This window comes from Pristis pectinata, chromosome 6, assembly GCF_009764475.1.
Source record: "Pristis pectinata isolate sPriPec2 chromosome 6, sPriPec2.1.pri, whole genome shotgun sequence".
NCBI lineage: Eukaryota > Metazoa > Chordata > Chondrichthyes > Rhinopristiformes > Pristidae > Pristis > Pristis pectinata.
Window position 1 is genome coordinate 7,682,068 of NC_067410.1, and position 26,545 is coordinate 7,708,612.

General features: G+C 46.7%; 1 protein-coding gene across 2 annotated transcripts in view; it reads right to left on the reverse strand.

Moving 5' to 3' along the window:
* prkar2aa (protein kinase, cAMP-dependent, regulatory, type II, alpha A) overlaps window positions 1–26,545 on the reverse strand; it is a 267,193-nt gene that overhangs the window by 187,179 nt on the left and 53,469 nt on the right. The window contains exons 1-2 of one of the 2 annotated variants that reach the window (XM_052017158.1): window positions 21,100–21,307; window positions 20,647–20,888 (exon numbers count right to left, since the gene is read on the reverse strand). In XM_052017158.1, coding sequence (XP_051873118.1) covers window positions 20,647–20,878 — 232 coding nt within the window. In that variant the 5' untranslated portion in view covers window positions 20,879–20,888; window positions 21,100–21,307. Of the gene's footprint in view, window positions 1–20,646; window positions 20,889–21,099; window positions 21,308–26,545 lie in introns of those variants that run through there. The other variant, XM_052017160.1, reaches the window with a different exon arrangement.

Consider the following 26,545-nt stretch of genomic DNA (forward strand, 5'->3'; position numbering starts at 1 on the left):
AAGAACCGTTGTCAGAACTGGGAAGAGAGAGAAAACAAGTAGCTTTAAATTAAAAGGAGATTGGGAAAGGGAATGTATTAGAAACTACCAAGGGTGAAAATGGCAAAAGAGACAGACAGGAATCCTGCATTCAGAACAAGGAAAGAAAGAAAACAAGTTGACCTTAAGTTGCAGGGAGGATGGGAGAAGAAATGACTAGGAACCAGTGAAGATAGACAAAGCAAAACGGATAGCTGGAAATTTGCTTGGTTGCAGACAAGAAATAGTAGTGGAAACGTTAGACTGCTGGGTGTATTCTGTAGATCACCATGAGTGGGAAATATATAAAAGAAGCAAATATGCAGGGAGATTACAGAAGAAGTGCAAAATTATGGGATAGTTATAATGGGGAACTTTAATTATCCCCAGTGTAAACTGAGATCATGTCCAGATACAAATCTGAGAGGAGTATGTTTCTGGTCCAACAAAAAGAGGCAGCATTGCTTGGTCTTTTTCTGAAGCAGCACAATAATATTGTTGCCTTATGGTTCCAGCAACTCATGTTTGATCCTGATTTCCAATGCTGCCTATGTGGACTTCACACATTCTCTGTGACTGTGTGGCTTTCCCTCTGTGTGTTTCCACTTCATCCCACATCGCAAAAGAAAAGTTGGTTGGTTACATTGCTCCAGCCCAAAAAGAATCTAATTATTTCAACTCTGTTTTCTATGTGATAGGCCAGTTTTTAATCCATGCTAACGTACTTCCTCTAATACCGAGGCCACTGTTGAAGATCTAAGTAATTTTGCATCCATCTTCACCAAGGAAGAAGGGCTTCCAAATTAATATTGAAAGAGGAGTTAGATAAGACATTCGAATGCATTAAAAATTGATTGCATGGCAGAATTAGAAAGAGTTGGCCCAACTGAAGTAATGTATGATGAGGTATACATGTATATATGAAGTATGCTCAGTTGGATGAGGTATACTTTGATTTCTAAAAATTTGTTTATTTTATATAAACAAGTTTACAAGCTGATCAACAAACGAAACATGTAACATAAAAGGGGCATTGACAGTATGGATACAGTTGAAGAAATACAATAAGGTTGTGATGAATGGCTGTTTTGGACTGGAGGATGGTAAACGATGGCAAACCCAATGAATGGTGTTCGGACAATTGTTTTTTTAATCTTTATTTAGGACCTAGATTTGATGGGGACGGGTTGCAACTCCAATTTCTCAATTTGCAGATTACACAAAGCTTGGTAATACTGTCAACTGCAAAGAGGATAGTGTCAGGCTGCACCAAGATATAAACAGGCTGGTGGAATGGGCAGACACATAGGCAGACAAAGTTCAATGTGGAGAAGTATGAGCTGATGTATTTTGCTTGGAAGAATGATGAGGCAATATAAAAATAATGGATACCGTTCCAAAAGGGCAGCAGGAGCAAAGGGATCTGGAAGGAGGTGTCCCTAAATCATCAAATTGTGGCAAGGCAAGTTGAGAAAGCAATTAAGGTGGCATGCACAGTTCTGGGCTTTTTCAATAGAAGCACAGAGTATGAAGTCATACTGAAACTTAATAAACATGGGAAATATCGGAACACAATGGAATACTCCGTTCATTTCTGGTCACTATTATTGGAAGATTGTGAAGATACCAGAAAGGATTCAGAAAATATTTCCAAGAATGGCACCTGGGACAAGACACCACAAGTAAAAGGATAGATTAGATAGGCTGGAAACGTTTTGTCTGGAGGAAATGGTGACTGGGCGATCTTATGGATCTGTAAAATGATGAGTGGTCGAGGCAGAGTGAATAGTGGGAAGCTGTTCCCTTTGGTTCACAGATAGAGGGCGAGAAGTCACATACAAAATAAAGGAAAATAAAATTAACAGTGGAATGAGAAAACTTTTTAAAAACATAGTATGTGGTTAGACACTGGAAGGCACTTTCTTCAGAGGTGGGTGCAGGCAGGTTCCACTATGCCCCTCAACAGGGAGACAAATATATATGAATAAAAACTTGCAAGGCTAAGAAGGAGCCAGTGGGTGGAATGAGAGTTGCTCCAGTATAGAGCCAATGCGGACATGATGGACCATCCTACAATGGACTGTGTAAAATCAAGTCTTTCATTATGCAATAAAACTTAAAATTCACTTAGATCGAGTTAGCCAGGGAAAAAAAAGGATGAGCACAGAATTTAAGAATTTGCAATGGAATAGGTGCAGAGCTATGATCTTTCAGGTCAGCAGCAGAAATTGAAATGCCAGCTAAGGGAACAGGAAGCAACAGAGGAAGCTTTCAGCAAGTGAAGAGATGGTGCCCACAAGCTCCACAGAGATAAAGGAGCTGAGAACAAGCAAAATTAAATATGGCTTTAAATAAAAGGGAATGCAGAGAGAGCTGAGAAGCTTGTATAATACAGATATTCCCATTATCAATACTGATAATACATTTTACACTGTAAGTACATGAGGTTTTATGTGAGCATATCCCCTACCTGCAAAACCTTCATTACTGCTGTCAATTCTTCCACTAGTCACAATAGCCCTCCTGCCATCGAAGTAGCACTTTAGTTTTGCATCTCTTAAAACCTTAGCCCAAACTGTTGTGATATATCCAAACTGTTTTGCGTTTTAATTGTAAGAACGTTTAAAAATGACTATTATTATTTGTAAAGACTAAATTTTTGACTTAAAAAATGTTCTAAAATTGCTCTATAGAACCCCAACTCAAATATTTTACCATGTTCTTGTATAATTTCAAACAATCTGACCACTGCTGTTGCATTTGTGCTATGCCACAGTCAATTGACCTAATACTGCTAATCAAGAACTTTGACAGCCACAACAAAGATATGCAAACAGGAAGTATCAGTGTTTAAATATCCAAGCTGTTAATACTAAGAGACATACATTAATATTGTTCTAGATTTTAATCAAGTAGATAGGAAGAAACCATATGCACTGGTAGGAGTATAAATAACTGGAGAACACATGATTATTGCTAAAAAGTAAATCCATAGTTAAAACGAGTTTAAACAAAAAAAAAATCATCTTATATGAGCTAAGATCAGCAAAGAGTTAAAGGATACCTAAAGCAGATTCAATGGTGATTATTAACGATGCAGTCCCCAAAAAGCGATGGACAACATTCAAAAAGCGATGGCAACATTCCTTGCTGACTGCTCATGCCTGAATATGTCCTAACTCCAACAACAGAGGAAAAGTCAAAGCACTTCCCCTTGATGTTCAAACACAACACTGGTGTGCTCCACTTTACTACACAGTGTTTAAAACTTGCAACAATGTCGTCACTAGTAACAGGTCACATCAGGATTTTTATTCTGAAATGTTCACTACAAGTTTCAATTACTTTCGTCAAGCAATGAGTTACAACAGGAGATTGTAAAGGAAAATGCATGTAGATAAAGGCCTGGAGTATAATAGTAATGATGCCATTACTGCAATTGATTCTTTACAGCTGACAACGTTGGTGTTTTTTTGTGTAAAGTACAGAAATTCCACCAGTAATGCGGCATAGCTGAGCTGAGGTGACCAAAGTGGGCGTTTCTGTGTTGTATCTCTCTATGACTTCACCTAGTTAGAAAACTTCTGAGATTTTAGATTTTGAAAACTTTTCTTGGTATGAAAGTAGGAATAGATTATGGGTCCTTTATAGACCAAGACAGAAGATATGATGGAGGGGAGCAAGGAATGGTAGAGAAATTAACTAGTGAAAAAATCCTGTGTTTATCTTCACAGGAGGCAAAACAGAAATCTGCTTGGAAATAGTGAAGAACAACAGGTCCAGAATCATAGAAGAATCAAAGAAAACCTACAGCACAATACAAGCCCTTCGGCCCACAAAGTTGTAACCATCATGTCCCTACCTTAGAAATTACTAGGCTTACCCATAGCCCTCTATTTTCTAAGCTCCATGTACCTATCCAAAAGTCTCTTAAATGACCCTATAGCATCCGCCTCCACCACCATTGCCAGCAGCCCATTCCACACACTCACCACTCTGGAGTAAAAAAAAACTTACCCTTGACACCTCCTCTGTACCCTACTCCCCAGCACCTATAACCCGTGTCCTCTTTGGCAACCATTTCAGCCTGGGAAAAAGCCTCCGACTATCCAACACGATTAATACTTCTTATCATCTTATACACCTCTATCAGTCACCCCTCATCCTCCGTCGCTCCAGGGAGAAAAGGCCGAGTTCACTCAACCTGTTTTTCATAAGGCATGCTGCCCAATCCAGGCAACATCCTTGTAAATCTCTTCTGCACCCTTTCTATGGCTTCCACATCCTTCCTGTAGTGAGGTAACCAGAACTGAGCACAGTACTCCAAATGGGGTCTGACCAGGGTCCTATATAGCTGCAACATTACCTCTCAGCTCCTAAATTCAATTCCACGATTGATAAAGGACAACAAACTGTATGCCTTCTTAACCACAGAGTCAACCTGTGCAGCTGCTTTGAGCGTCCTATGGACTCGTACCCCAAGATCCCTCTGATCCTCCACACTGCCAAGAGTCTTACCATTAATACTATATTCTGCAATCATATTTGACCTAACAAAATCAACCACTTCACACTTATCTGGGTTGAACTCCATCTGCCACTTCTCAGCCCAGTTTTGCATCCTATGTCCCGCTGTAACCTCTGACTGCCCTCCATACTATCCACAACACCTCCAACCTTTGTGTCATCAGCAAACTTAATAACACATCCCTCCATTTCCTCATCCAGGTCATTTATAAAAATCACGAAGAGCAAGGGTCCCAGAACAGATCCCTGAGGCACACCACTGGTCACCAACCTCCATGCAGAACATGACCCGTCAACAACCACTCTTTGCCTTCTGTGGGCAAGCCAGTTCTGGATCCACAAAGTAATGTCCCCTTGGATCCCATGCCTCTTTACTTTCTCAATAAGCCTTGCATGGGATACCTTATCAAACGCTTTGCTGAAATCCATATATACTACATCTACTGCTCTCCCTTCAATGTGTTTAGTCACATCCTCAAAAAATTCAATCAGGCTCGTAAGGCAGGACCTGCCCTTAACAAAGCCATGCTGACTATTTCTGATCATATTATACCTCTCCAAATGTTCATAAATCCTGCCTCTCAGGATCTTCTCCATCACTTACCAACCACTGAAGAAAGACTCACTGGTCTATAATTTCCTGGGCTACCTCTACTCCTTTTCTTGAATAAAGGGAACAGCATCCACAACCCTCCAATCCTCCGGAACCTCTCCCGTCCCCATCGATAATGCAAAGATCATCGCCAGAGGCTCAGCAATCTCCTCCCTCGTCTCCACAGTAACCTGGGTATATCTCATCCGGTCCCGGCGATTTATCCAACTTGATGCTTTCAAAAGCTCCAGCACATCCTCTTTCTCAATATCTACATGCTCAAGCTTTCAATCTGCTGCAGTCATCACTGCAATCACCAAGATCCTTTTCCATAGTGAATACTGAAGTAAAGTACTCATTAAGTACCTCTGCTATTTCCTCCGGATCCATACACACTTTCCCACTGTTATACTTGACGGGTCCTATTCTTTCACGGCTTATCCTCTTTCTCTTCAACGTGAAAGAGAAACTGAAAATAATCTAACAGAAATAAAAGCAGTATTAGAGGAATTAATAGGGCTGAAACCATAAATGTCCAAGACCCTAATGACTTGCATCTCCAAGGTTTACGGTGACAATTATGGAGATTGCCAATGCACTGGTTATCATCTTCCAAAATTCCATATATTCTAAAATTGTTCCCACAGATTAAAAGGTAGCAAATCTAGTCACACTCTTAAGAAATTAGGAAGAGAAAAAGAGGAACTATAAAAAAGTTAGCATACTTCGAGGCTGACCTCTGCCTTCAATGAACCAGACTAAAGGACAGACCTGATACTAAACATCTGTAAAACTAAGATTTTCTATTTACCCACTCTGCACAACACCATTCCTGCAAAGTCTCAAGCCTGATATTCTCAGTGTCTAGAAAGCAGCAGTGATCCCTGCCCTCTTGTATGCTTTAGACACATTGACAACTGCAATGCTTCACAGAGTCGTGTACAAGTACAACCAACTCTGTACAATCCTAGAATCAAAAACTTACAAAGTAACAGTTACTTTGCAAAGTCAAAAAAGAAATACCCTATCCCAAGTTCCAACAAAAGATCCATGGCCTAACGTTCACAGCTCTTCAAATACAGTTAGTAATTTTTTTTAAACATATGTAGATTTTCTGTTTACTACCACCCTTTAAGGAATTATGTTTCAAACCCCCACCACTGCCTGGATATCTTATTTCTCTGATTATTCTTCTGACAAATCATTTTGAAACTATGTCCCTTCTTTTCTAAGGGGAAGAGATCTTTTCTTTCCTTCTTCTGAAGCTCATCAAAATTTTATACTTGTCTACTATGTCTCCAACCAGAATTCTCTCAGCTAAAAAAAAGCAATCCATCCATCCCAACTTTTCTCAAAGCGAAAGTTTCCATTCCTGGCAACATTCTCTTAAACGCCCACTGCTCTCTCACCCATATATCACATCTTTCAAATAATGTGACTAGAATTGTGTGCAATACTTAAGCTGTGATCTAAGTGGTATTCCAACATAACCTCTCCCACTCTTACTTATTGCAAGGAATCTGTGGACATGCATTTGAAAACCTTTCTCCTGCTCCATACCCTCCTACTTATTGCATACTCCCTTTCCTCTCTGCACCTCCCAAGTGCATTAACTCACACTTTGCATACTGTATTCACTTTGCCACTTTTCTCCCCAATTGATACATTATCTTTACCTTCTTGCAGTCTAAAGCTTTACTCCTCACAGTTAACCACAAAGCCAATGTTTCCATTCTGCAAACTTCTTTATCATGCCACTGCACTTAAGTCTAAATCATCAACCAAGTACTGAGCCCTCTGGAACCCCACTGCACCCTTCAGTTGCAAAATTATCCAGTCAGTTTCCTTAACCTCTCATCATTGAGCCAGTTTGGGATCCAATTTCAGCTCTTAGTTTTTGACTATCCTTTCACAAAATCCTCCAAATCCGTTATCTGAAAAGGCAAACTCAACGTCGCAGTCCTTTGCCAAGCCAGCATCCGCACACTGAGGCTCTAGACACATCCAGCAGCTCCAGTGAGTACTCCGCATAGTCCAGATGCCTGACATTGAATTCCCGAAACAAGTATTCTATCAAGGCAAACACTTCCAGAAGGAGAGAGAAGCCAGTTCAAAGGACATTGAAAATAATGACATCCTCATCCATATTGAGTCATGGGCAATGAATTCCCATGAAAACTCAATGGAGAAGCATCGAGGAAGGCACTGAGCATGAACCATTATGAAAGGAATATGCAGAAGCCAACAGCAAAAGGAGTACACAACATTCCAAAAAACCCACTCACCCTGTCAAGCAGCTCATCTCCTCAGGATCTACAGAAAAGGAGCAGAAGCAATTCAATCTCAAACCTGAGGGATTGTGTAAGAGTGTAAAACTGGTTCGGAAGCTTGGTTAGCATAATAAAACAACCGAGTACAGTGCCTCGCTAGGTTTATAAAAAGTCAATTGTCAAATGTTAAAATGATGCAAAAGTGAAGAGGCAGCACCAAACAAAATACAGTAAAATAGCTCATGTGCACAACTCCACTGATTGCTGTTATAGAACAGAACAGGCCCTTCGGCCCAATGTTGTGCCGACATATCTATTCCCTCCTACCTACAGGATGCCCATTTTCCTCTCATTCATGTGCTTATCCAAGCCCCTCTTAAAAGCTCCCAATGAATTTGCCTCCACCACCCTATCAGGCAACGCATTCCAGGCATCCACCACTCTCTCAGTAAAAAAGGTGCCCCTGACGTCTATTCTGAACCTACCCCCTCTCACCTTAAGTGCATGCCCTCTGGTATTGGATCTCTCGATAATGGGATAAAGATATTGCTTGTCCACCCTATCTATGCCCCTCAATTTTATACACTTCCAACAGATCACCCCTCAGCCTCTGCCGCTCCAGAGAAAAGAGCCCAATTTGTCCAGCCTCTCCTGATATCACATGCCCTCTAATCCAGGCAGCATCCTGGTAAACCTCCTCTGCACCCTCTCTAAAGCCTCAACATCCTTCCTATAGTGAGGTGACCAGAATTGCACGCAATACTCTAAATGCGGCCTAACCAGAGTTCTACAGAGACGCATCATAACTTCTTGACTCCTTTCCTCAATACCCCGATTAATAAATGCAAGCATTCCATAAGCCTTCTTAACTTATAGGTGTAAACTCAAATTAAATACAAGACAAAATTCACATGTATACATAGTGTTTATCAGATACATACATCTCAGGACATTTTGCAAAAGGGCAGTGATTGAGGAACTTGGAAGCTGAAAGAGGAAAAAAAGAGCAAATGTGCAATGTCATTAGTGAATTTTTAAATTCAGGGAAGGGAAATATAAAGTGAAAGTAACTATAGATTGAAATTCTGGAGTGTGATGATTCAACACGGTCTTTAATGATACAGCAAAGGAGCAGAGAATGAGCAGGACTTAATATCAAAGAGACTCAGCCAGAGGGCTGGAGGACATTTCCTGGATCAGTTAGCTCAAGGATGTGGAAGAATTGAAGGTGGTATTTTGAAGTGGATTTAAAGGATACAAAAGAACCAGTGCTGCTTGGTGAGATTTGGGGTGTCTGGCACATAAAAATGAGCTTAAGTCTCAGGGCTCTGAATCAGTTACAATGCTGCAAGACGTCAGTGAAGATGTTACAGAATCCTCCAGATCCAAAGGCAGAACAGGCAAACCAACATCAGTGTCCTCTCCCAGGCCAACATCTCCAGTGTCGAGGCTCTGACAACACTAAACCAGCTCTGGATGCCTGACACCAGATTACTGAAACAAGTATTCTATTCGTCACAGGGTGAAGACAATATGACTAATAAGTTCATCAATGTTGAAGAAGAGTTGCAATGCAAAGGACAATGATCCCAACATGAAAATCAAAATCTATCAGGCACGATAGTGTAACGGTTAGCATAATGCTATTACAGCACCAGTGAACCGAATTCAATTCCGGCCGCTGTCTATAAGGAATTTGTATGTTCTCCCCATGTCTGCGTGGGTTTCCTCCGGGTGCTCCAGTTTCCTCCCACATTCCAAAGACGTATGGTTAGGAAGTTGTGGGCTTGCTATGTTGGCGCCAGAAGCGTGGCGACACTTGCGAGCTGCCCCCAGAACACTGTACGCAAAAGATGCATTTCACTGTGCGTTTCAATGTACATGTGACTAATAAAGAAATCTTATAACAGATTAAGTGTGTCAATTAAGTTAACTGTGTATTGAGTATGGCTCAGGTTCAATTAGCATAAAAAGAGCTAGTGCAATAGAACTCAAAGCCACAAACTCCCTGCAAAAAGTCCAAGAAGTTCCATTTAAAAGTCATCCACCCGAAACCCTAACTCCATTTCTCTTTCCACAGACTGCAGCACCTGCTGGATATTTTGAGTATTTTGTTTTTTTTTTTGCAAGAATCTAATGTTTCTTTCAGCATTGTAGAGGAAATGAAAATTTGAACCTACTAGCAAACTAAGCTCAGTCACACAGTGCACTTGCCCTGTGGTCAGTCGTGAGAAAAAAAGACCTCGATGGCTATCACTACAGCTGTAGAAATCGAACCTGTGGTTACAAATGAGTAACGCACGCTGCTAACAAATACAGGGCATCCAAAGGGTAAACAAATGTTTCTATATCACACACACCACTATTTTAAATAACACCTAAAAAGCCACCAATCAAGTGGCTCTAAAAATATTTTAAAGTAATTTATGAGTATTTTCCAGAAAACCGACCCTTGCCTGACAATTTTACAATTGCACACCACCGTCCTATTTGTAACATTCTATCACAATGTTTGGAGTATTTACAGTACTGGAGATTCAAAGAATACAATTTAACTTAAGTAGCTACAATAATGATCTGTGTCAGGCAGTATACTGATTTACCTATTTACATTCAAATACAGACTGATTTCTTAATATTTCTATAATAATTAATCTTCTTAGGCAAAATATGCAGTAATTTTATCCCACTCAAACTGATCTACCATTTTAGTGAAGCAGAAGGTTGCATCTAAGAATAAGATGAATTGGCAAAGGTATCCCATCAAAACTGTAGTCAAAGTCATAACACAGGTTGCTATGCTCTCTAAACTGAAGGCAAAAACTAGCAATAAAATCCAACACAAATTGTTTGTCCAAATGTAAATATGTTTGAAATGGGATGTTGTTTGCTTGAAGCAAAACCATTGGCTAACAGAATTTTGCAGCTTCAGTAGGTCCACTGATACTGTACAAATATATACCTTCAACTGGGGTTCCACCATAGCTTTTGGCTTTATTATTAACACACAGCTTTTATGCCTTCTAAAAAGAACAATCACCTCACCACAACAGCATATTGTCCGAGCCAACATGCTGTTCTGTCGATTTACTATGAAAATATATTGGTGATTCATTCCAGTCACTTATCTTCATATTTAATTTTTCTCCAAATGATTGGAGCCAATGAAGCAATTGATTGTTCACTAGACTGTACCAACACAGCAGATATTCTGCAGAAGACAAAATTGATTTTTCTTTTAAATCAGAGATAAAACAAGGATGCAACTCATAAATGGTAGAAGGAACACCTTGCATACATTTCAGTTCTATCACAAGTACTACCAGGACAGTATTGGGAAAAAAATACTTATGTCATTACTCGCTCTGCATGAATATGAATGCTCATGACATAACTAGAAGGAATAGGCGATCCAGCCCACAGTGACATATGTAATACCTCAGCACCATTTTACCCATAACCCTAGCATTAACATGTAGGTAGAAATCTATCCATCTGCATTTTGAAAGAATGCATTTATAATTGAGCCTTCACAGCCCTCCAGGGGTAAATGAAGAAATTTCTCCTCACGCCAGCTCTGAAAGGTCTACTCTATATTCTGAAACTGCCCTGTGCTCTCGTCATCTAGCCCGGCAAGCCCATTAAGAATTTCATGTTTCAATAAGGTGTCCTCTCATTTTTCCCAAACTCTATACAGACTAATTTTTTGATGCAGCCACACTGTTTAAAAAAGTTATCCAAAATGTTTCAACTAAATACAATGACAGGCACTTGAAACGTTTACATTATAACTGCTTGAAGTGCACAACCACTGTACCTTTCAGCTCTGAAAAAAGCCCCTAGATTGTTGGAGCTAGGGAATTAAAACACCAGGCATACCTCAGTTTCCACTAAAAATTATATGAAGGTGGTTTAATCTTAAAGCAGTCAGCTGGCTATACCCCTCAGCATATACACTACCAAATTTAGTGAACAGATAAGCTTGGAGATCCAGAAAATAACAGTCCTTAAAATGATCTCTGGCTGACAACAAAAACAAGGGTCAACCCTAAATATTTGAACTTTCCGCCTCCATACTGAACCATCAAGCCAACAAACTTTGAAGAAGCGTTTCCATCCTGGAAGCCCATCAAAACAAAAAGTAGCAAAACTAAATATCACTTGCAGAGCTCAAAGTTTTAAAAATTAACACATCTCCAATAGCAGCTACCACAAAAGAAATGCCCAAGCCATACAAGAACTCAATCATTTTAAATTCAGACTTACAATATCATAAAGTATCTCTTGCAAAGTGGTGGGAGTTATCTACAGTTGGAAAGGGAGAGATTAATTAAAGATAATCAGTGCAGCCTTGTTTAGGAGAGATCCTTTTTAACCAATTTTACTGAATTTTTCAGAGACATTTACAGTCAAAAGTATTGGTCTGCAAAACGGTGCAAGTCATCCATCTCCCTTTCACCTCCGGAAGCTCGCTTCAAATCCAACCCAGCCAGGTGGAATGGCTCTACCTTTTATGGTAGAACTAGAGAAGCCAGTAAAAACAAAGTGGATCGAGCATTTTTAGTCAATACAGAAATGTAGAAAACATGAGAAGGAGCTCATGTCTCTTCACGTCTCTTCAAGAGAAGCAAGTCTCTTCAAACTTGCTCTGACATTCAATGTGATCGTGGCTGATCTTCCATCCCAGTACCATGATCCTACTCTGTCCCCATAATTGCTTGGTGCCCACTGCGGTTAGAAACTTATCTGTCTCCTTCGTAATTTTTTTTCTGTGACGTGACCTCACAGCTCTCTTTGGCAGTGAATTTCACAGGTTCACAATTTTTCATCTCAGTCCTAAATCTTCTACCCTGTAACCAGAGATCATAAACCCCTGTTCTAGACATCCCAGCCAGGGAAAACATCTTGCATGCATTCAGTCTGTTTTGCCCTGTCTGAATTTCACAAGTTAAAATTAAATCCCCTCTCATTCTTCTGAATGCAAAGCTAATCAAACTAATCTTGCATTTTATGGTGCTCCCACCAATCTTAATCTGGTGAACCTTTATGGCAAATACATCCTTTTTGGGTCAGGAGGCCAAAACTGCATACAATACTCCAGGCCTGGTCTCACCAAGGTCCTGTATAAGTGTAGGGAGATTTGCTGGCTCTTGTACTCAAATACTCTCTGCTATGAAAGTTAATATCATGTGTCTTAACTGCTTGCTGTGCCTACATGTTTGCTTTCACTGACTGTTGTAGAGTTAATACCCTAGTTACTTGAGACATCAACATTTCACAATCTCATGTCAGTTAAGTAATAGGTTACCATTCTGCTTTGCCAAAGTGGATAACTTCACATCTGTATTGCATCTGCTATGTTTTGGTCCACTCGCTCAAGATGTTTTTTTAAAGTTGCCTTGAAGCCGCTGAAGACCATTCCTCTGCATGCTCATCCATTCCCCTCCACATATACAAGCCCGAAATAGGCAAAATATACAAAAGCCAAGAGACAATAGGAGAAAAAAAAATCTGAAAAGTTACCGATTCCCTCAGGCAACCAATACTTATCCAGGTCAAATGGTTTTGGTGGTTCAGCTCTCAGTAGTTTTGGGCCTATGACAGAATCCTCATTCTATTTGAAACTAATCGCTCACAGAAAACACAGGAGGCATGTGAAACTGAATGTTACATAAGCATGACAGCACAATTCCTCCCAAGTTACGACTGAGCAATGTTACTGCAGTCAAGTCAAGACAGCTTTACTCAGCTTCTAACTCATTCACCCTCTGACAGAAGTGCTTAGCAGCAGTTGGTACTTCAATTGGCTGCAAAGACGATACCTCAACACAGCACAAAAGGACATAATTAAACAAAGCAGTTTGAAGTCAAATATTGTCACCTGTAACTCTTTTGAACAAACTCATTATCAATAGTCTACTTCATATTGTACATTGAACATAAGAGCAACCTGATTACAAATGAAGTCGACTTGTGTTGATTTAACCAGAAATTTATTTTCAACCAGTGTGCAATTTCTCATTAAAATTATGCCAGAATTAAGCATCAACAAGATTTACTATTTGAATATTTTTCAAGCAATGACACCACTTTGTAATGTATGAAGGACTAGAAGGCTAACCATTTACAATATTCAGAAACATTAGTATGGTAATCACCAGTTGCTTGGCAATAAATAATTGGTCATCCATGCTAAAACTCTGAATACATATAACAACCTGCCCTGAAAAACCAAAGATCTAATAGTTTCCAAAATAAAAACAACATTCCCTATCTGTACATCCATGTATTTTTATTGATCGTCATAAATTATCCAAATTGGGTGTACTATTTCACCCATGTGGATGAATTACAGCAAGTTTTTATCTTGGTGGAAAAAATTAAAATTGATTTTAAGTGCTTCCCTCCTAATAACCAAGGACATCAAGGTGACCAACTCAAGATGTCAACTTATTCATTTTTTCTTTTCTGCAGCAATTTAAAAGGATATGGTTTACAAAAAGCCAATGAACTGACTGAAAGGACTCATCTAGCAGATGGATTAAAACACTGACATAAACAATGTCTTTTACTTCTTGCAGGATTACTGGTACAAGCTACTGAGACAATATGTCAAAGTGCTCAAAATGATCTCTGGAGACAATGCAGCCTAAAAGGTGTTCAGCCTTTATCAAAAACTGGCAAAGAAGCTATGCCAGTAATGTCATGATGCAACTCCAAGAGTTGGTCTTGCACATGATGATCCCGTGACAAAATAACTGCAGCATTTCCAACCCTCTGAACAAAAATACCTGTGCTTAAAATGGACATAGTACTTTACAGGAACTAGCGTTTGTCTTATTATATTGCTCAAAATCTAACCATTTAGTTGCACAGAGAAACAAATGACAGGTTTTACTGATTTTGATTTCTATCTAGGGAAGACGATTCAATAGAACATAGAATTTACCAATGAATTACAAGCAACTAGCACAAAGCACTGAACTTCACCCCCAAAGTATAAAATTCCACACCTAAAATGATATACTAAAATTAATTTACACTTAGCTACAGTTTGTAGCGTTTCTTTTTTTCTGCATTTTTCTCAAATACTCAAATTTCATCTTTTTCTTTATTCCATTGACTTTCTCTTCAGAGTTTCCCCTTATCAGCCCTTCACCTTCCAAATATATATCATATCTTCAAATACTAGTGTCATCTCTCTGATGACCATTATCCCTTCTGCTTCTTTTTCCTACTTCCTTATTTATCATTTAGAATTTAACAATAAACACAGGTGTTGTCAGAGCCACTAATCCCAAAAAATGAATAAATTTAGTTCTCCATTTTTTCATCTTTTCCTCACTCACAAGAAATAAAAACAGTAGAAGACCATTTCACGCCTGTGCCTTCATTCAATATGATTATGGCTGATCTTCCATCTCAGTGCCACTTTTCTGGATGAACACCATTCCCTCATGGGAGGTCCCTCATGCTCTCCTCCTCTACTTGAGCATGTTTATTTTTTCCCCTTCTGTAGACCTCTCCCTTCCTGTCACTCCAAATTATCAAGATTTTCTCTAGTCTTCCCATCCCACACCCCCTTCACCTCCTCTTGCTCCCAATTATATTGAATACTTTCTCCAGTTGCATTCCCCACGCTTCCCAAGCCAGTTTTCCTCTATTTCCCACCCTTCTCACATTCCCAAATATGCTGTAGACTTTATATGAAGCCTAACTCTACTACTCTCTTGCCCTCCTCCTTGCAGTTTTGTTCTAATTTTCCTTTCCTCCTCTTTTTGCTCTCCCTCTCACAATCTTCCTCTTGGTAATAATTATTCTGTGGATTTTCTGTGATTATCTTTCTCCACCTCCTTTCTAACTGCTCACCCATTCTTCCTTGCTGTTTTTCAGTAAATCTTCCTTGCTTCCACTTTCTCCTTTCCTTTCACCGCCATCCTCCACAACCTCCCCAGTTTTCGAGAATTTGATTCACTGCCCCATCTTCTCTTCCCCTTATCCTCATCACCCTGCACAGATTGCCCTCTCCCAATTCTACCCAAATCCCATCCTCTTCTTTTCCACCTCCAAACCCTCTTCAACCTCTTTACCCAATACAATCTGACTGCCTCACCCCTCCTCAGACCTCACTATTCTGTAGAATTATATTAGAGTCTTCCCTCTATTTTATGCCAAACCAACCCCACCCCCCACACACACAAACTGACCTCATCCTCCAAACCAGTGTACTCTTGGATATCTGATTGCTTCCCCCTCTCCTCTCATCAGCTTCTCCACCCAAACCTTGTCCTCCCGCATTATCTTCAACACAATGTACCTGCTTCTCCCTCTTTGCTCCCCCTCGCCTTCCCTATTCAATTCACTCTTCAGTGCCGGATTTTGCCTCCCCTCCCATCCTTTTTCTGGTGGCCCCCAATATTCTGTACCCTCAGCTACCCACCCCTCCATTCCTCCCTTCCCTCCATCCACGCCCCCATTCTCTCCATCCATCCATTCCCCCATTCCTTCCCTCCACCCACACACCCCCATCCCTCCTTCCCTCCACCCACACACCCCCATCCCTCCTTCCCTCCACCCACACACCCCCATCCCTCCTTCCACACCCCCTCCACTCCACCCACTCCTTCCCTCCCTACTTCACTCCTTTCCTCCCTCCCCACTCCACACTCCTTCCCTCCCTCCCCATTCCACACTCCTTCCCTCCCTCCTCCACTCCACTCCTTCCCTCCCTCCCCTCACCCCTCCCCACTCCCCTCCCTCCCCAATCCCCCCCACTCCCCTCCCTCCCCACTCCACTCCTTCCCTCCCTACTCCCCCCCACTCCACCCCACACCACCCCTCCCTCTCTCCCCACACCACCCCTTCCCTCCCTCCCTCCCCACTCCACTCCCTCCCTCCCCACTCCACTCCCTCCCCACTCCCCTCCACTCCCTCCCTCCCCACTCCCCTCCACTCCCTCCCCACTCCCCTCCACTCCCTCCCCACTCCCCTCCCCCACTCCTTCCCTCCCTACTCCACTCCCCACCTTCCCCACTCCACTACACCCCCCTCCCCCCCACTCCACCCCTTCCCTCCCTCCCTCCCTCCCCACCCCTTCCCTCCCTCCCACCCACTCCACCCCTTCCCTCCCTCCCCCCCACTCCACCCCTTCCCTCCCTCCCCCCCCACTCCACCCCTTCCCTCCCTCCCCACTCCACCCCTTCCCTCCCCCCCCACCCCTTCCCTCCCTCCCCCCCACTCCACCCCTTCCCTCCCTACCCCCACTCCACCCCTTCCCTCCCTCCCCCCCACTCCACCCCTTCCCTCCCTCCCCCCCACTCCACCCCTTCCCTCCCTCCCCCCCACTCCACCCCTTCCGTCCCCCCCCACCCCTTCCCTCCCTCCCCCCCACTCCACCCCTTGCCTCCCCACTCCTTCCCCCCTCCCCACTCCACTCCTTCCTTCCCTCCCTCCCCACTCCACTCCTTCCTTCCCTCCCTCCCCCCGCTCCACTCCCCTCCCTCCCCCCCCGCTCCACCCCTTCCCTCCCTCCCCCCGCTCCACCCCTTCCCTCCCTCCCTCCCCGCTCCACCCCTTCCCTCCCTCCCTCCCCGCTCCACCCCTTCCCTCCCTCCCCGCTCCACCCCTTCCCCCCCCCCGCTCCACCCCTTCCCTCCCTCCCCCCCGCTCCACCCCTTCCCTCCCTCCCCCCCGCTCCACCCCTTCCCTCCCTCCCCTCCCTCCCCGCTCCCCTCCCCTCCCTCCCCACTCCCCTCCTTCCTTCCCTCCCTCCCCACTCCACTCCCCCCCCCCGCTCCACTCCTTCCCTCCCTCCCCGCTCCACCCCTTCCCTCCCTCCCCGCTCCACCCCTTCCCTCCCTCCCCGCTCCACCCCTTCCCTCCCCGCTCCACCCCTTCCCTCCCTCTCTCCCCGCTCCACCCCTTCCCTCCCTCCCTCCCCACTCCACCCCTTCCCTCCCTCCCCACTCCACCCCTTCCCTCCCCACTCCACCCCTTCCTTCCCTCCCTCCCCACTCCACCCTTCCCCCGCTCCACTCCTTCCCTCCCTCCCCCCCGCCCCACTCCTTCCCTCCCTCCCTACTCCTTCCCTCCCTCCCTACTCCTTCCCTCCCTCCCCACTCCTTCCCTCCCTCCCTCCCCACTCCACCCCTTCCCTCCCTCCCCACTCCACCCCTTCCCTCCCTCCCCACTCCACCCCTTCCCTCCCTCCCCACTCCACCCCTTCCCTCCCTCCCCACTCCACTCCCCCCTCCCTCCCCACTCCACTCCCCCCTCCCTCCCCACTCCACTCCCCCCTCCCTCCCACTCCACTCCCCCCTCCCTCCCCACTCCACTCCCCCCTCCCTCCCCACTCCACTCCCCCCCTCCCTCCCCACTCCACTCCCCCCCTCCCTCCCCACTCCTTCCCCCCTCCCTCCCCACTCCACTCCTTCCTTCCCTCCCCACTCCACTCCTTCCCTCCCTCCCCACTCCACTCCTTCCCTCCCTCCCCACTCCACCCCCCCCTCCCTCCCCACTCCTTCCCCCCTCCCTCCCCACTCCTTCCCCCCTCCCTCCCCACTCCTTCCCCCCTCCCTCCCCACTCCTTCCCCCCTCCCTCCCCACTCCACTCCTTCCTTCCCTCCCCACTCCACTCCTTCCCTCCCTCCCCACTCCACTCCCCTCCCTCCTTCCCTCCCCACTCCACTCCTTCCTTCCCTCCCTCCCCACTCCTTCCTTCCCTCCCTCCCCACTCCTTCCTTCCCTCCCCACTCCACTCCTTCCTTCCCTCCCCACTCCACTCCTTCCTTCCCTCCCCACTCCACTCCTTCCTTCCCTCCCCACTCCACTCCTTCCTTCCCTCCCCACTCCACTCCTTCCTTCCCTCCCCACTCCACTCCTTCCTTCCCTCCCCACTCCACTCCTTCCTTCCCTCCCCACTCCACTCCTTCCCTCCCTCCCCACTCCACTCCTTCCCTCCCTCCCCACTCCTTCCCTCCCTCCCCACTCCACTCCTTCCCTCCCTCCCCACTCCACTCCTCCCCTCCCTCCCCACTCCCCTCCCCTCCCCACTCCCCTCCTTCCTTCCTTCCCTCCCTCCCCACTCCACTCCCTCCCCCCCGCTCCACTCCTTCCCTCCCTCCCCGCTCCACCCCTTCCCTCCCTCCCCGCTCCACCCCTTCCCTCCCTCCCCGCTCCACCCCTTCCCTCCCTCCCCGCTCCACCCCTTCCCTCCCTCCCCGCTCCACCCCTTCCCTCCCTCCCTCCCCACTCCACCCCTTCCCTCCCTCCCTCCCCACTCCACCCCTTCCCTCCCCACTCCACCCCTTCCTTCCCTCCCTCCCCACTCCACCCTTCCCCCGCTCCACTCCTTCCCTCCCTCCCCCCCGCCCCACTCCTTCCCTCCCTCCCCCCCGCCCCACTCCTTCCCTCCCTCCCTACTCCTTCCCTCCCTCCCTCCCCACTCCTTCCCTCCCTCCCTCCCCACTCCACCCCTTCCCTCCCTCCCCACTCCACCCCTTCCCTCCCTCCCCACTCCACCCCTCCCTCCCTCCCCACTCCACCCCTCCCTCCCTCCCCACTCCACTCCCCCCTCCCTCCCCACTCCACTCCCCCCTCCCTCCCCACTCCACTCCCCCCCTCCCTCCCCACTCCACTCCCCCCCTCCCTCCCCACTCCACTCCCCCCCTCCCTCCCCACTCCACTCCCCGCCTCCCTCCCCACTCCACTCCTTCCCTCCCACTCCACTCCTTCCCTCCCTCCCCACTCCACTCCCCTCCCTCCTTCCCTCCCCACTCACTCCTTCCTTCCCTCCCCACTCCACTCCTTCCTTCCCTCCCTCCCCACTCCACTCCTTCCTTCCCTCCCTCCCCACTCCACTCCTTCCCTCCCTCCCCACTCCACTCCTTCCCTCCCTCCCCACTCCACTCCTTCCTCCCTCCCCACTCCACTCCTTCCCTCCCTCCCCACTCCACTCCTTCCCTCCCTCCCCACTCCACTCCTTCCCTCCCTCCCCACTCCACTCCCCTCCCTCCTTCCCTCCCCACTCCTTCCTTCCCTCCCTCCCCACTCCACTCCTTCCTTCCCTCCCTCCCCACTCCACTCCTTCCTTCCCTCCCTCCCCACTCCACGCCCCCCTCCCCTCCCTCCCCACTCCACTCCCCCTCCCCTCCCTCCCCACTCCACTCCCCCCTCCCTCCCCACTCCCCTCCCTCCTTCCCTCCCTCCCCACTCCACTCCCCCCTCCCTCCCCACTCCACTCCCCCCTCCCTCCCCACTCCACTCCCCCCCTCCCTCCCCACTCCACTCCCCCCCTCCCTCCCCACTCCACTCCCCCCCTCCCTCCCCACTCCACTCCTTCCCTCCCTCCCCACTCCACTCCTTCCCTCCCCACTCCACTCCTTCCCTCCCTCCCCACTCCACTCCCCTCCCTCCTTCCCTCCCCACTCCACTCCTTCCTTCCCTCCCCACTCCACTCCTTCCTTCCCTCCCTCCCCACTCCACTCCTTCCTTCCCTCCCTCCCCACTCCACTCCTTCCTTCCCTCCCTCCCCACTCCACTCCTTCCCTCCCTCCCCACTCCACTCCTTCCCTCCCTCCCCACTCCACTCCTTCCCTCCCTCCCCACTCCACTCCTTCCCTCCCTCCCCACTCCACTCCTTCCCTCCCTCCCCACTCCACTCCTTCCCTCCCTCCCCACTCCACTCCTTCCCTCCCTCCCCACTCCACTCCTTCCCTCCCTCCCCACTCCACTCCCCTCCCTCCTTCCCTCCCCACTCCTTCCTTCCCTCCCTCCCCACTCCACTCCTTCCTTCCCTCCCTCCCCACTCCACTCCTTCCTTCCCTCCCTCCCCACTCCACTCCCCCCTCCCCTCCCTCCCCACTCCACTCCCCCCTCCCCTCCCTCCCCACTCCACTCCCCCCTCCCTCCCCACTCCCCTCCCTCCTTCCCTCCCTCCCCACTCCACTCCTTCCCTCCCTCCTTCCTTCCCTCCCTCCCTACCCCACTCCTTCCTTCCTTCCCTCCCTAAACCACTCCTTCCTTCCTTCCCTCCCTCCCCACTCCTTCCTTCCCTCCCTCCCCACTCCTTCCTTCCCTCCCTCCCCACTCCTTCCTTCCCTCCCTCCCCTCCCCACTCCTTCCTTCCCTCCCTCCCCACCCCACTCCTTCCTTCCCTCCCTCCCCACTCCTTCCTTCCCTCTCTCCCCACCCCACTCCTCCCCCCCCCCGGTGCCGTGGAGTCCGCTCCGGCCGCCTTACCTTCAAAGTCGGACTCGGTGTCGGTGTCGGTGCCGCCGTTGTCGCCGTTGGACTCGGTCTGCATGGCATCGGCATCGCTGGGCCGCCGGCCCTCGGCCTGCTCCTCCTTCTCCTTCAGCCGGGTGAAGTACTGGATGGCGAACTCGACCAGGTCGGCGGGCCGGTGCCGGAGCACCTCCACGGTGTAGCCCTGCAGCAGGTCGGTGAGCCCGGGCGGGATCTCGATGTTCATCTTTCCTCAACTGGGCAGTGGACCGATTAGTGGCGATTGGCGAACAGGCGATTAGTCGACGGACCCCCGCCGCCGCCACCACCCCCCTCACCCACCTCCTCCTCCTCCTCCTCCTCAACCCCGCCGCCAACTCACTCGATCACCGGCCGATTAACCAGCAAGAGAAGCCGCGATATCAAACCGATACCTTCCCGATTAGTCGCCGATTAGTCTGCATTTACCTCCACAAAACGCTATCGAACCATTGAAGGGGAAGAAATTTAGTTTTATTCGTAGACTTTCAGTAGTTTCATTTAAAAAAAGGCTGATTTTATATTTATAATATAAAATAATATTTAATCTCCGCTATTTTCTGCCTCGTTCACTTGGGCGCGCGATCTCTCGCTCGCTCCCTTCTGTTACGCCGCCCAATCAAACTTGTTGGCAGGAAGCGGCCGGGGCAACCCTTGACTGGCGTGGCGGCCAGCCAGTGGGGGAGCTGGCGGCGGCCGAGGCGGGACCAATCAGCGTGGGACGACGGAGAGCCAGGCACCAACAAGTTAGGTGGACCGGCCCCGCCCCTCCCCTCCTCCGTTTTTTTCCCGCCCCTCTCCCTCGCTCAAGGATCGCCCCTCCCCCCTCCAGCCAATCACGGCGCAGCTCCGCCATTGACGTCACCGACAGCACCTCTGGCTTACCCTCCGCTGTTGCTATGGCGACTGCTATTCAAAAAACAAGGGGGATCCCTTGCAAAAAAAAATGGGAATTCCTGCAGCCTTAAAAAAAATCAGAAAGAGCTACCCTTGTGCAAGTTCTTCTTCGTCAAATATTGCAAGGGTTGCATTTAAAACTGCCATTTATGATAAGGTTATTTCAATGCAAAGATGTTTAAAATATCAAAACAAAATAGCAAGATTCAACAGGCAAGTGACATTCCCGAAGCAAATCCCGTTGACAGATATATTTGCATCTAATTTAAAATGAAATCACCACGCAGTCTATGGAAATGTCAAAAGCAAATGTTGAAATTGGGTTTAAGTTAGCGTGAAAAAGAGACCAAAGTGTCAACAATAGATCTCATCTTTACAGTAATGTCTTGTGTGATTTTAAACAAAATATTAGTCTAAAAGGCATTTCTTTCAGATGCTGCATTAAAAACAATTGAAAATTGTGGCTCCCACAGCCATAACTGAAGAGTAAAGTCCCAATGTAACTCACCACTTTGGGGAAACGCAAAAGAGATGGTGACCACTTATGGCATGAGGACAATCGTCAGTCTTTAGACATTAATCTGGCGTGCACTATAGGAACCAGTTCAGGGTGACCTTGGAGCCAGTTGGTCTTTGGCTGCCCTCCTCTGGGCCTCACCCTCCCCTGCTCCCAACCCCCAGCTGCAGAACACGAGAACTGAAAGATAGTGAGATTTCTAATTCCCTCAAACTATAAATGGTATTGCTTGTGTTTTGCGAAGAAACCTAGATGAAAATCAAATGTAATATTTTATACAATTATATTCCACTTGAGTTTGCAATTATAAAGGGCCCCACTGAGACTGCAGCTGGAATATTATGTTACAGGTCTGGTCTCCCTAGCTAAGGAAGGATCTACTTGCAGTTGAGGAAGTGCAGTGATGGATCACCAGATTGTTTCTTAGGATTGTAGGGTTCTCCTTTGAGTAGAGATAAGCAGTGTGGAGACACAGGAGACTGCAGATTCTGGAATCTGGAGCAAAAAACAAACTGCTGGAGGAACTCAGTGGGTCAAGAAGCACCTGTGGAGGCAGGGGGATAGTTGACACTTCGGGTCTAGACCTTGCATTAGGACTGAGAGTGTAGATAGGAGATAGCCAGTATAAAGAGATGAGGGGGTGGGGTGAGGCAGGGGCTGGTGGGAGTAGTAGAACCAGGTGAGGAGAGAGATAATGGAGCCAGGTTGGGGAAGGTGGAGGGGTGGGGGGGGAGGTTGGAGAAATGGAGTTGGGAGACACTGGCTGGTGGGCGATAGGCAGAGACGGATAAGGGAAGATAAGCAGTGTGGACCTGTACTCGTGCATTTAGAAGAATTGAAGATGGTCTTATTGAAACATACTTAATGGACTTGACAGGGTATATCCGTACATACAAATTAGGAGCAGGAGTAGACTACTCAGTCCCTCAAGCCTGCTCCACTATTGAGTAAGACCATAAATGATCCAATTGTCATCCCAACTCCACATTCCCCATCTACCTTGGCTAATCTTTTACCCCTTTCCTTATCAAACGTCTATCTTCCTCTGCCTTAAAACTACACAAAGTTCTGCTACAATATCTTTAATCATAGTTTCTAATATTTTCCCCATGGCTGATGTTAAGCTAGTTTATTCAAAGCAGCAGGTAGGAAACTAGCTTAACATCACGATGTGCTGACATGATTCACAAGCTAATGGCACCTCTGTGAACCAAGGGAATTTTGGAAAATTAGAACCACCTCACCAATAACTTCTTTTAAGAGCCAAGGCTGATGCCCAACAGAACACAAAGACTTGCCCTTCCACAGCTCCAGCAGTTTGCTCGATACCTCTGCCCTGGTGATGGTAATTTTACTGTTTCCCCCTCCCTTCCAATTCCCAATTTATTGCTTTTTCTAGGATGTTACTTATATCCTTTATACTAAAGTCTAATGCAAAATACCAATATAATTCACCTGCCACCTCTTTGATTGTTAATTCCCTGGACTAAGTTTCTGACTGATCAATACTCCTAATGAGGAAAGTGCTCCCACTCTCCCACTGGGCCGCAGGGAGTTCTAAGCATTAGACAGGAGAGGAAATAATATTGTTGCTGCTATAACACTGAACCATACAACCTGGAGTCTGCAAGCAAAGTTCTCAGGCTGTTGAAATTTGGGTATTGCAAATGACCTCAACACATTCTGGCTAGAGAAGGTTAAAATGTGTCAGGTTAAAATTGACCTCTCTGATAATAGAACCATAGAAAACTACAGCACAGAAAACAGGCCATTCGGCCCTTCTAGTCTGTGCCGAAACATTATTCTGCTAGTCCCATTTACCTGCCCCCAGCCCATACCCCTCCAGACCTCTCTCGTCCATGTATCTATCCAATTTACTCTTAAAAGTTAAGAGCGAGCCTGCATTTACCACATCAGATGGCAGCCCGTTCCACACTCCCACCACTCTTTGAGTGAAGAAGTTCCCTCTAATGTTCCCCCTAAACCTTTCCCCTTTCACCCTAAAGCCATGTCCTCTCGTACTTATGGTGAGCCAAATTCCTGTGCTGTACTGTACCATGTTCTTTCTGTCTGTGATCTCCTGTAGTGCTACAATGAGGCCTAATGTAAGCTTGACGAACAACACCTCATTTTTCGTTGGGCCATGTTACAACCTGCAGGACTCAATATTTGAATTCCCCAGTTTCAAGTAACTTGTTCTATCTTTCTGTTTGTGTCAGGACTGGCCATTTGTGCTTGCCATTCCTTCCGCTCACCCCCACCCACACTTTTCCTCTTCATTTGTATATCTGACCTGTTCGGCACATCCCAGAAGGCAGGCAGAAGGCCGGACGATACAAAATCACTCAGACTTCACAAAGTCAAAGTCGAGATAATTGTCATGTGCACAGGTGTGATGAAAAACCTACTTGCAGCAGCTTCACAGGCACATAGTCAGAGACACAACATTCACAAGAAAAGCATAAACTGTACACAATTTTTACAAGAAAGAACGCAATTAAAACAAAGAAAGGTCCATTTGTTTTTTTTTTGTTCTAACTGGCACAACCCTAATCACTACAGTTCAGCAACATTATGACCAAGTGATCAAAGTGGTCACAGTGTTGCTAAATGGCAGTGATTAGGGTTGCGCAGGTTGGTTCAAGAACCAAATCATTGAAGGGAAGTAGCTGTTCTTGAACCTGGTGGTGTGGGACTTCAGGCTTCTGTACCTCCTGCCCGACGGTAGCTGCGAGAAGATGGCATGGCCCGGATGGTGGGGATCTTTGATAATGGACAACATCAGCAACACAAGACACAGACAACGGAGCTAACTGTCCACTCAATGGCTACATCATCACCCTGTTATAGACATTGCATTTGTTCCACCTGTTGTCATCCCCCACCTTCTCTGCGACATAGACTATAGGTCGGGTTACGAACACCTGACTTATGGACACCCTGTACAAAAGAAAACGTGTGTTTGGGAGACCGGCGGAATGGATGGGGACGGATTTGCCGGTTGCTGCGGGGCTGCAGGCATCATCCGCTGGGTGGGAATGGGGCATTTCCATGTGCCTTCTCTCCCTACCCCCTCTCCCCTCAAGCCACATCAGTCATGGGTGTGTGGAGCTGAGCAGAGCCTGGAGCACTGAGAAGACTCACTCGCTCACTCACTTAGACAGTGAGGTCGGCTGGCGGCCACTCGCCCTCCTGTCACCGCTGTTTCTGGGATCCTCTCCCGCACACAGTGGTTGTTGATTTCCAACTCAGCAAAAGTTCATGTTATGAACAGTTCCCAGGAACGGAACATTGTTGTAACCTGGGAAGTAACTGTAACTTGTTTTCTCTCTTTCTCAGTTCTGATGAAGTGGAATCGTTCACTGGTTTTTCAAAGACAAAGTCAAGTTTATTGCCATAGGCACAAGTACGTGTCTGCACAGGTGCAATGAAAAACTTACCTGTAGCAGCATCACAGGCACATAGCATCGTACAAGCAGCACTCACAAGAAAAACATGAATTGAACATAAGTTATACACAATTTTTACAAGGAAGAGCACAATAAGAAAAAAAAGGAAAAGTCATTTTAGTGCAAAGTGATCAAAGTTGTCATAGTGTTGCTAAACTGTAGTGTTTAGGCTTTTGCTGGTTGGTTCAAGAACTGAACGGTTGAAGGGATGTAACTGTTCTTGAACCTGGTGGTGTGGGAGTTCAGGCATCCATGGAAGCTGCTTGATTGGCTGAGATCTTCCACCATTTCTGTTTTTGTTTCGGATTCCAGCATCTGCAGTTGTGCTTGTTTTCCAGATGAAAAGTTCCCTTTTGGGAAGTGTCTACATGTGGACTTGGAATGTGTAAGGGATTGGACTTGGTGACGTCCTCTGCAGAAACAAAGAGACGGTTCATGACTGAAGAAAGATCTCTTGGTGTGAGTTACTGCATGATTGGTGATGCCTATGGACCTGATACCCCAGCACCAGCTGATACCTTCAGAAGAAAATAACTGCGGAAAGGAATTTTACAAGGCATATGTATTTAAATGAACACATTGCCAAATCGTGAGCAATTAATAGTGGAATTTGCAAAGGTGGGCTGTCAAAGGATTCTCAGTGACTATCCAGAGAGCACCGAGGCAAGTCATGCAAGCTTCCCCTGGACACACACCTAAATATAACTAGCAGCCTGGCAACAGGATGTGTGGGACCCCTGTACATTCTCATTGCACATGTCACTGCAAGTGTAACAGCTGTTCAGTACAAGTGACACAACTGAATCATTCTCGAGATGTGTGACCAAATCACCATTAAGCAATGTCCGTGCTGTATTTTAAGGATCAATTGGCACATTTATTTCCAGAATGATATCCCTACAAATGTATTGAAATCTGTAGCCAGATGAGGAAGGCTAGACTTGCCTGAAACTCCTGAAGAATAGATGGTACATTGCTATTCACTGTGGGGGGGATCCTTGATTTTCAATCA